At 29.8% G+C, this 11735-nt stretch overlaps 1 protein-coding gene and 1 pseudogene across 1 annotated transcript; one reads left to right on the forward strand and one right to left on the reverse strand.

Moving 5' to 3' along the window:
• Positions 1-1026: 1026 nt before the first annotated feature.
• LOC114192776 (RNA-binding ASCH domain protein) lies at positions 1027-3896 on the forward strand. Its single transcript, XM_028082592.2, has 7 exons — positions 1027-1272; positions 1380-1523; positions 1602-1669; positions 1768-1818; positions 1920-1979; positions 2056-2556; positions 3592-3896. The coding sequence occupies exons 1-7, from the start codon at positions 1143-1145 to the stop codon at positions 3625-3627; spliced, it is 990 nt and encodes a 329-aa protein (XP_027938393.2). The 5' UTR covers positions 1027-1142; the 3' UTR covers positions 3628-3896.
• A 5109-nt stretch (positions 3897-9005) lies between these two features.
• On the reverse strand, positions 9006-9704 carry LOC114191348 (ethylene-response factor C3 pseudogene; annotated as a pseudogene).
• Between the last annotated feature and the right edge of the window lie 2031 nt (positions 9705-11735).

Here is an 11735-nt window from a genome sequence, read left to right on the forward strand (position 1 = left end):
AGAGTCATAACATGCTTGGTTGTTATATGGATATGGGGTGATGAAAATATATTTGACTGTATGATGAATATGTTGTTGGCTCTAGCTTACCCGTTTTGTTGCATGGTTGTATTGTATGTGGCTGTTCTTTCTTGCGATGATCATCAATTTGATTGATGGGAGCAGATGGGCGAAGTTCTCGTGATCAACAAGGGAATGATGATTCCGCTGCTTAGCCATCTGGGCTGGAGTTTTTCTTCATGATTTCTTTAAGGCTATGGCCCATGTATCGCTTTATGCAATTCTACTATATTCTCTTCTGTTAGACTTGTATATGGTTTCCGTCAGCATCGTGGTGTGCCCAGACTGTAGGGGTTGTGTTAAGGACCCCAAGACTACGCTACAGTACTACTATTGTGTGACGTTTCCTTTGATTTCGCTTAATAATTGAATGGGATGTTACAATATCTATAACAATATACGAAAAGGATCTTCTTTTTTTATCTACATTTTAAAATTTTAATTTTATCTTTTAAAATATAATTATTTATTAAATTTTTAAAATTGATCGTTATTTTTACAAGATTTTTATAAAATCGTCTATTTCTTCTTCTTCTTCTTTTTTTATTTATCAACCGTTATTTTTTCATTATATATTTTATTTTATTTTTAATAAATATAATTTTATTTTATATATTAACTTAATAACTTTATAATATCATCACATACTAATATAATATAATATTATATATATATATATATATATATATATATATATATATATATATATATATATATATATATATATAAAATGTGTACGCGTTATTTTCTAAAAATATTATGCCTGTGTTTCCGCTATTATTTTCTAAAAATAAAAAAAAATTAAATAATAATGTTATTCAATAGTCTATCAAATATTTTTAAGAAAATCTTCTACTCTAACTTATTAGATTTCAAGTTTTCATGCAGCGATTAAACGCAGTTTCCAAATTTTTAAATCGTATCATTAGAGAATATTACTTCACAAGATAAATTAAAAAATTAAAAAGCGTGAGTAAACGAAGACACAAATCTCGTTCTAGTGAGGTATTTGCGCGTAGGCAGGCACAGAATCTTTGTTGGCGGGGTAGAGCGAAGTAAGATCGAGGTGAAGCCGCCGTAGGATGCGACGGAACCATTCTAACTCCGGCAATTACCGGAATCCATGTTTAACGATGCACCAGCCTTGGGCTTCTCTCCTCGTTTACGGGATCAAGCGCGTCGAGGGCAGGTCATGGCCCGCTCCAATCACAGGTTTCTCTTTCTCTTTGGTTTCACTCTGTATCTTTCAAAGAATCACGTTAACCTACCTGTGACCTATGTCCCATGTTTGATGTTCTTTATTTCTTGTGTTTGTTAAGGTCGTCTTTGGATTCATGCCGCCAGTAAAGTACCGGACGAGTCTACAATCAAAGCAATGGAATATTTCTACAGGGAGATTTATGCGCTCAATGGCGTCACTGATATCCAATTTCCTCAACACTACCCCGTTTCTAGGCTTTTGGGTATAAATTACAGCGTAATATCTCAATTCACAACTTCCTCCTCTGTCAATTCACTTCATCTGAATGATTCATACGCAGGCTGTGTTGAAGTCGTTGGCTGCTTAACTAGTGATGAGCTAGCATCCTGGGAGATGGTTCCTGAAGGGGTAACATACTGATTACTGTTTTTTTTTTTCTTTAACTTTTGTTTCCTAGTGTTGCTCATTCTCTTCCCTTAAAACCCATTTTTTTTGTTTTTCGTTAGGTGAGGTTGGAAGCTCAGACTGATTATTGCTGGCTGTGTGAACGGCCACAGGTTTGTGTATCTTTCTAATGCTGTGCTATTCTTATGATTATAAAATTAGGTACTGTTTGTGTGTATGCTGAGCAATTATTAAGTGTTTGTGCCTAATCCAGAAATTGTTGATTCCATTTGAGATGCGGGGTTACCAAGGTGTTTATAACTTGGAAAGGAAGGTATTGTTATTCTAAATTTGCGTTTTGCTTTCTGTTTCTTCTTGGAATGAAGGCTGATTTTTCTACTTGTTTGAAGATTTATGACGCTGCAGTTAGAGGGTTGTCCCCAGTTAATAGCCCACTGCCAGTGAAATTTCCACTTCCAGACCCACGAGATCCATTTTGCTTGAAGCCAGGTTCCATCTCTGCGCTTACTCCTAATTCAAAAGCTACTGAAGTGGACAAATCATCCAGTATAAGTCTGGCCATAGCTGGGGCACAGGCGGCAGCCACTCAGTTCTCAAAGAAGGATCAGAGTTCCCTTAGTACCAGTGCTCGGAACAATGCACCTGATACAATGAATGCTGATAATGAGGACACACATACTGCAAGATCTTATAATCTACGATCAGGAGGCAGGTCTATTGAAAATGACAATATATCATCCACCGAGTTAGATATGAATTTTGACGATTCGACCTTGCCATCATATCGTGAAAAGAAAAGAAGTGGTAATTATAGTGAGGGGAGCAGTGGGCAGACTCGTTCTACCGGTGCAGAAGCAGATTTGAGACAGTATCCTCAAGCACCGTCTAAGGTATCTCTTTCTGGAAATGGTGTCATTATATATGTACTATGACTTGTGGAAAATGCAGCCCGATTATTATTCTTCTTCTTATTATTATGTAAAGTAATAACTAAAGCAAACACAGTGGACATGAATGCGCAAGAAAAAGAGAGAAGAGGGAATTTTTCATTTGGTGTAAAACTCACTTTACATCAATTGTATCACTTCCCTTTTCCCCGAAGGAACGATACATAAATTATGCCTGATGCTGATATGACTGGTTTATGGACTATGTCAGTATTATATTGCTCCAGTACATGTTAAGGTTTATGGAGAATATTTTTCTCCGAAGTGATGACACATAAATTATGCCTGATGCTGGTATGACTGGTTTATGGAATATGTCAGTGGTATATTGCTCCAATTCATATTAAGGTATTTGTTTTGAACAGTCAATTGAACCTGGGAATCGTTCAACATTGAGGGAGGGGTGGCTGACTTGCTTATTATCTAGAATAGATTATCCAATACGTAATAATTAAATCATAAGGCTGGGCAAGTTTGGGACGCTGGGTCATGTCTACCCACGAAGTGCACTGAGTCCTTACGTGGCTTTGTCATCTACCCCATTAGAGCCATCATTCATATTTTATTTTTTAGCACCTTCCATTTGTTTGTTGCATCATTGTGTATCTAATCTTGATTCATGTTATGGAGTAGTCAAACTGAAGCTGCTCATGTGTGCATTCATGCATTTATTACCTTGTTTTGTGTCTGAATGCAAAGTTGTGCTAGCAATTCAAGGAATTTGGGACATTCTCAAATGATGAATCTTTTATCATTCATAGGTTGTAAGACATGTTTTGCTTGAGTGAGGCTTTATTTTGCATGACAACATTATTCATGTTTCCTGTTTTAATTCAAGTTATGCATTGACAATAAAGAATGCATTAGACTGTCAGAACACAAATCTGAATACGAGTCACGTTCTCTGCTCACATTAGAAATATAATACTAGTTTTTTATAATATACTGCTAACTTATGCTTGTTCTCTTCATTGTTAGATTTTTGCTGCCGCTTTGAAAAGCCTGAAGCAATAACTAGGGAAGTATTCTGACCAACTGGAGTCTGGATGTGAATTTGTATCATAGTGAAGTGTAACTTCTGAAGCTGTCGTAAAGCTTGAAAGTGGTAGCGCTCATGCAAGAGTTTCGATGTAGAGTCTCTAAATTAATTTAGGTTCATGTACAATTTGTAGTACAAAATTGTAGTCTGTAGGTAATGGGATGATGGATTGGATCGGATCCAAGGCCAGAAACTTGTGCTGCATGATGTTAGAAATGAATCTTTGTTTTACATCCATCTATAACATATTGGCATCTCAGATATTCATTTACTTACACAACAGTGCAAGGGTGTTAAAAAAAGCCAGTAGTATATGCTCAAACCATATATTAACTCAATCCATATTATAATAAATCAGATGAGAGATAAAATCAGACAGTGTCCAATGTTTTTGAACCAGATTATTTTTGTTTCTGTTTTTTTTACAAAAACCCAATTGAATCCACTGTGTTCTCTCCTTGAATCTCCTAATCCCCATGTGTGCGGTGGAACTGTACTACGCAAGCCCTAATCACTAATCTAAAATTGGATCTCCTTGAACACTCACAATTCCCTTTTTGATGAATCCTGATCTGTTTGAGATAACCTACTCTATGAGATAAGTTTAACGTCATGCCAAATGATTTACTTTAGTTTTGAATTTCATTTCCAATCTTAAACTCATCATAGCTTCACACTGTAATGAGAATTTGTTGGTAAATTCTTTTTGTTATTCTCTTCTTTGATATTATGTTCATTCTTTGATATTAAGACTGAAAATAGGGTACCCTTCCGGTGGGAATGGAAGTGGCGTGACACAGAGAATGTGGCATGTTTGACACTCCCTGCATGCATCTGCGCACAATGTGTTTGATGAAAAACTTGATTGCTAAGGCATGGACGTAGTTTGTTTCTGAATCAATTCCCTATCTTGGTTTCTGCATATTCTATTAATTTTATTATGTGGACAGAAATTCTTTTTCCGGTCGTATCAAAACAAAAAGGCTTCTTGCAGTTAATGTTGAAATATTGTGATTCTCGAATAAAAGGTATTTGTTGACTATTGTAGCAGTAGTTAAGCATCAAGTACTTCGGTTCAAAGCACGAAAAGTCTTTTCACTAGTTGAGTAGATTGAGTCTCTCACTTGAGAACCCAAGGAACGTGCTTTGGACATGCGATTTATAACATAACAGTAAAAAAAGTTGATTTATGTTCTGATTTTTCCACTTTGTTGCGGCGCTTTTGTGTATAGTTTGTAATTGGGGTTGGTCCTCTTTGCGATCATACTTTTTGTTAATTATGGTTAAAAAGTTTCCTATTTAGGTAAAAAAATATTATTTTATTACTTTATTTTAATTAAAAAATAAAAATTTAATCTATTTTAATTCAATTTTTAGAAAGTTTGTTAAGTTTGTCAAAATATTTCTTTTGTCAAAAGTAATTTCCCTAAAAGTATATATGTGAACGGGACCAACTGTTATTTTTTTTCGGCTTTTTCATTTCCATACTTTACCGGCTTTGAATTTGATATTTTAAGATTAATGAAAGGGATTACCTAAGCTGCAAGGATTAGGTTATCATATATAAAATTGGCATACTATTTAAACATTTTTAAAATAAGTTTTATTAAACAAGTGGAGTGATTATGTTAGGCACGACGTACCGTTGATCTTAACTTTTATATTATTTCTTCCCATTCGTGCATGTTGATATGCTTAAGTATAATGTGTGCATGAGTTTAGGAGTGTTTGATGAATTTAAAATATATTTGTAAGATTAAAAAGTTATCCAAAATAAAATATATATACTTGGGTAAAAGTGATATATTTAAAAAATATTTTTCATTATTTTTCCATAACCAATACTAAGCCACTTTTATACCACCAATCAAAGTATAATCTCTACCAAGAATCCAATTTTTAAACATTAAGAATTTTTTATTTTAAATTATATTTGCTTTATACTAAAACTCAAATACTGATTAATATATGTATCGAGCTCTTTTTTTCTTATTTAAAAATACTATACATCCACATATTTTGTATTTTATGTTTACTTTTTAAAAAGAATCGGTGGATGAATTTGAAATAATTTAAAGTAAAGTTTGAATCGTTTGTTTTGAAGGACTCGAAAGTAAAAATCAATTAGGAAATAAGATTTATGGAGAATTCGATAAATCAGATAAATAAAAAATATTTTAATAGATTAAAATACAAAATTATAATTTTATCCTTATGATTATAATAAACATAAAATAAAATTTTGTTATTTTTTTATTACCTTCAACTTTTTCCACCTCCCCATCGGCCAATTTCTTCATTCTTCATCATAACAGAATACCAATGATTAATGATTGCAAGGACCTTTCCATAATTTTAGTTTTCATTCTTTCAAATTTTTCTCGTCTTAGTTAGGATAGTTTTTAACCGAATTCACGCAAATCAATTAAAAATGTGAACAAAAGAATTTGTAATTTGCGGAAATAAATTTTATTTGAACATAATTATATAAAATAAATATTTATAGATTTATAAATCATGTTATAATTAAAAAATAATAATAAGTAATTCTAATAATATAATGATATCTTAAATTTATAATAAATAGTTTAAATTAAGATATAATTGTATTTTAAAATTTAAATATATATAAGTGGTTAAAAATCGTGAACAGATATGATAAAGTAGTAGTTATAATTGACTGAAAAAGTAATAAGTTGAATAATGTGTGAGATGTAGTTTCAGTGAAAAGAAAATAGGATAATAGAATATTGAATGATTGTTACATAATAAGGTATAACGTAAGAGATCAATAATTGGATGAAAAAATATGATCGACAAAGTATGATGTAAAAAGATGATTATGGTTTGACAAAAGGGTATGAAAGCAACCTCTCGCCGACCCACGCTCTACGATCTACATTCATTATGTCTTCATTCGTGTTAAGATCGACTAAAAATATATTTTAAAAATAAATTAGAAATCAACCAATGCATAAAATTATGAAAGGTAAATGATTTTATACTGTTTTATAAATTATGTTAACCACAAATTTTGATTCTGGGGTTTCAAATGTTTCTTCATCACACTTCTGCATAAAATTTTTGTTTCTTAATCAAAAATTGGTATGAAACAGTGGATCTTTAGGACAAGAATTTAACTCATTCATAATGTGGGTATTATTATTATTAGACTTTTCACTTTTTGAAGGTTTCAATCCTGAAAGTTAAGATTTGTTAGCGATATCAAATTTCGATCTTAGGACTAATACAATAAGTATTTGGATCTTGAAAATTGAGTTAAAGACCTACTTAAGATAAAATTTCTTAATTTTATTCTATCTTGCTTCAGAAAATTCACAATTTCTAAATATCATGATAAAAAATAATTATTTCTAATTCTATAAATATACTTCGAATATTTCGAACTTTAAAACTTCTATTTAGTTTTTTCAGGAATAAAAATCTAAAAATATCTTATATATATATATATATATATAGTTATGTATAGGTGTTTGAAAAAGTAGTTTATTATGATAATATTGTGATCTCACTTAATAAAGTAGCAAGTAATATGTTGGAGTATTCTCAATTAGTTTTTAACAAATTGACTGTACTTTTAATTTCAAAAATATTAATATTTAAGAGTCTCAATTAAATACTAATTGGCGCGGCCTTCCTTTTTATATAGTTTTTTATTACATAAATTTTAATGATAGAAGAATAATATTATAATTTATTAAAACATATAGATATTTTATTCAACAATTATATATATATATATATATATATATATATATATATATATATATAAATATCCACACTTATATACTAATGGGAGGAAACAATATTATTTATAGTGATACAAAACAAAATTATGATTGATATACGGTAACTATGCATTATAAAAATAGTAAAAAAACAAAATTACTATATATACAATTTTCATATTTAAATACTAACCACTTTTTAACTTCTTGATTATTATTTTTCTTCTAACAAAAACTAATCATAATTGCTGATATTATTTAAAAGTAAAAATATTAGTTTTTATTTTTTATTTTTTTATTCGTTACTCATAATAAACAAATTACAATTACTTGCAAATTAATTTTCTAAAGCTAGATATATTTTTAATATAAAATTTAAAATATAACTTTGTTGTATATAATACTATATAAAATTATTTAAAAAACAACTCATCACAGGCTAAACATACTAATTAAAAATAAATCAAAGATGTAAACATTATGTTTCAATTCAAACTACAAAAACTAGATTGAAATGGAAGCCTTGTTATAATTTGGATCCATAAAAAATATCAAGACCAAATCAACCAGATCACCAATACTTTTAATTCTAAGTGTGCGGTATTTAATATTGTTTTCAATATACATTTATTTTTAGGTGATAATATATTATTTTATCAGCATTGTTTTATATATTTAAAGTATGTAACTAATGATAAACTATGCAGGTTTAAAGAATGAAATTAATAAAGTTAATTTTTTTTATTCAAAATAACAAAAGCAATAGCAGAAATTATGAAGAACTAAACAAAGATGACTAGAAAGAACACAGCACTGTAATAAAAGCTCTCTTACACGAATTGCACCAAAACATTTCATGTCATTTTTCAAAGATATAGCGGTTAAGAAACAATATGCATTTTAGAAAGCACCTTTTCAACAAAAGACGAAGAAAGTAACCAACTATAATCATCTCCGATAGTTCTTTTATTTTTCTTTTCTCCTGTGAGTTTTACATTACTCACATTGAGTTATATATATATATATATATATATATATATATATATATATATATATATATATATATATATATATATATATATATATATTGAGTGTGGAACTTGTTAGGATGATGAAAATTACGCGTCTTGGATCACTTAGGGGTGACTGTTATATAATGAACTCTAAGTTTATGATGTTGTTTATCCTGAGAGAAAGACATTTTGAATTAGTGTTTGATTTTTCTTATAATTCTGTAGTAAAGTATTTTGAGGTGTCTCGGATGATTTTTCTTCATATTTGAAATTTTCACATTATATTCTTGTGTTCATTGTATTAATTTTATTTTTATGTTAATATGATAATTTTTGAAAGTAAAGACGATAATGTACTTAATTGATGATTGATAATGCATTTTTTCTATCAAGAGAACTAAATATTAAAGATGGTTCAAACAGATGGTGAGTGACACAATATATCTAACAAACAACACATCTTATTGAGATAGACTCTAACTTATAGTTCTGATATTATTTTAAAAAATGTTCTTTAAACCTATTTCAACCGTATAAAATAAACTTATAAGATAAAATTTGCGATTATTTATATATTATATATTCGTCATATTTCTGGTCTTATATATGTTACATGAGATGGCACTTATCTCTAGGTTATGTGGCACCGGAAACATTCGTCTTGCTTACTAGGGTTTTCTCAAAAACTGAAAAAGCTAGAATTTATGTTCAGACAGTGCGAGAAGTTCTTCCAAATAATCTGCTCCAAGATCTTCCAAAACCACGATATTTTCCATTCCAATGTGCTTTTGTCTCCTCATCTTCCTGCGCCCCACCCTCCTCTTCATCAAGTTCCTCCTCTTGAGTTCGAGAACAGGAGAGAGGCCTCTGGGGAACCTGAACTCCATGTTGTGCAGCGATTGCAGAACGACATGAGGAGGGAAATTGAGAACAGCTTTGTCGCCACGTGTTGTTATTGCAGCTTGGTCGTAGGCCAAAGCAGCATCCTCGGCAGTGTCGAAGGTTCCCAACCAAACCCTCGCCCCGTTCCTCGTAGAGTCTCTTATCTCCGCCGCGTAGTTGCCAGGTCCCCGCTTTCGAACCCCTCTGTAGGAAACCTTGTGTTGGGATGGTGTTTCATGAAGCATTTCCAGGGACCCATTTTCGTAAGAGGGAAGAAGAGACTGGTAATGATGTGATGGGAATATAGAACACTGATCCAAAGGGTATTCCAAGTGGGGGAATGGAGTGAAGAAAAGCTTTTCCATTTGCTTAATATTTGTTAATGGTTGATCTTCTTTTGTTATAGAATTGTGGGAGGGATCTGCAATACCATGGTGTGTGCGTGCGCGCTTATATAGATCACACTCATAAAGTTTAAAATAATATAAAGAAAAAAAAGTTAACTTTTGAATTTAAAATAATAATAATAAGAATAATATCAAATACTAATAAAAAAAGTGTGGTAAAAAAGAATATAATCATAGCTTGAGAAAAGTGATGTCATGTTTTTTTTTCTTCAAGTGCAATGGAAAAGTACAGTTTCATAGTTTGTTTTCGTGAATTTTTTTTAGTTAGTTAGAGACTGTAATATATTTATTTTTAAGTATTTTTACAGCAACAAAATTAGAAGTTGATCAAGATTGTTGTTATTACCTTTTGTAATTAAATTAGTTGTTTATTTAAAGTAATTTAATTAACTTTTATAGTAAAATTAGAAGCAAAAAAATTGGTTATGGTTAAACTTTAGTGACGTTCCGGATAAGCAATCATAAAAGCATCTTGGAAATACGTTCTGAACGTAGACCGCTTTTATTGTTAAAGGACTTTCAAAGATCTTTTCTTCCTTCTCATATATTTTTAGAGATGTAAATGACTTGGATCGACTATATATAGTGTCCATCCACTGCTAGTCTTGTTTAAAAAAAATTGTTTCGTTCTCATATATAATTTTAAATAAAAAGTTAATTTTAAAGTACAATTTAAATAAAAATACTCACTAAAATATTAATATAAATAATTTAGTATTTTTAAAAATTAAATTTAAAAGAGTTATATCAAATATAAATTTAAAAACAAAATATTGTTTTATTAATTTAATTTTATATATGTAACTAAAAAAAATTGAAATATATAAAGTCAAAATTTACAGGATTATTCAATTATTAACATTTTTCACTAATAATACTAACAGATAACCTGATAACATACACCTATAAGTCGAAAACCATAACCATGATACTTATATTCACTTTATCACTGATTAATTAAATATCTATATCACTGCTGCGGATATAAGGGTGGCAATTAGGGTCTGGCTTGCAGACTCACGAAAAAAAAAACACGAAAAAAACTACGTAGGGTAGTGAGTTCGCAGGTCCACAGTAACCTGTAAAAAAAATTGTATTTGTGTATATTAATTATTTTTTTTATGGATTCTTGCATTAACGTTTCAAATTCTTGTATAACTGAAAAAGACAAGTATTATGTATTTTTAATGTGTTAAAACTTAAAGAATACATTGTGTATGCCATAAAATGAATATGAATATGATGAAAATGTTGAATTATCAATTTATCATCCAACTCCCCAATATCTTTACTTGATTTTGTGAACTTCTTAAAGTTTCTCACTTTTTAAACATTACAAGTTTTATCATAAAAGAAAAAGCGGGTCAGCCCGCAGGACTACGGACCAAGTGCGGGTCAGGACAGGCTAATGATTGTAGTTCGCATAAATTATACGGGACAGGCCAACCCGCGATGTACGAGTCTAAATGGGCTGTCCCGTATAATTTATGTTGTTCGGATACGAATATGATTAAATTAAAAAATATATATAAATGCAGGATATGAGAGACAACGTGTATATTTATATTAGTTTGAAAATATCAATTAAGATAAAATTGAATTTAATCTATTTATTCAATATTCAAAAAGTGAAAAAACAATGATGGTACAAGATTTGTTTTTTGTTTTAATCATCATAATAGAAATTTTTATAATAAATTTATAAGTTTATGAATTTTTTAGAAAATTATTAGATTTGTGGTTATTAATAATGTGTTAGAGTCATATCAAAATTATGTTAAAGAAAAAAAATATTTTTTAAATTAAACATAATTTATCAATATTCGATATGTGTTGAAGATGGAACACATCATTATCATTTATAAGACGTGTCTGAAAGATTTTATTCATAACACTCTTATATAATTTGTAATCTCTAAATTACCCCTCTTATTTCGACATCTAAAAATATTTTTTCAAAATACTCGGTTCAAAATATATAAAAAAAATATATTCAAAATAAACATTTTAAAAGATATTTTCAAATTAAAAA

Source organism: Vigna unguiculata, chromosome 7 (assembly GCF_037176805.1).
Source record: "Vigna unguiculata cultivar grain cowpea cultivar isolate G323 ecotype 2 chromosome 7, ASM3717680v1, whole genome shotgun sequence".
Classification (NCBI taxonomy): Eukaryota; Viridiplantae; Streptophyta; class Magnoliopsida; order Fabales; family Fabaceae; genus Vigna; species Vigna unguiculata.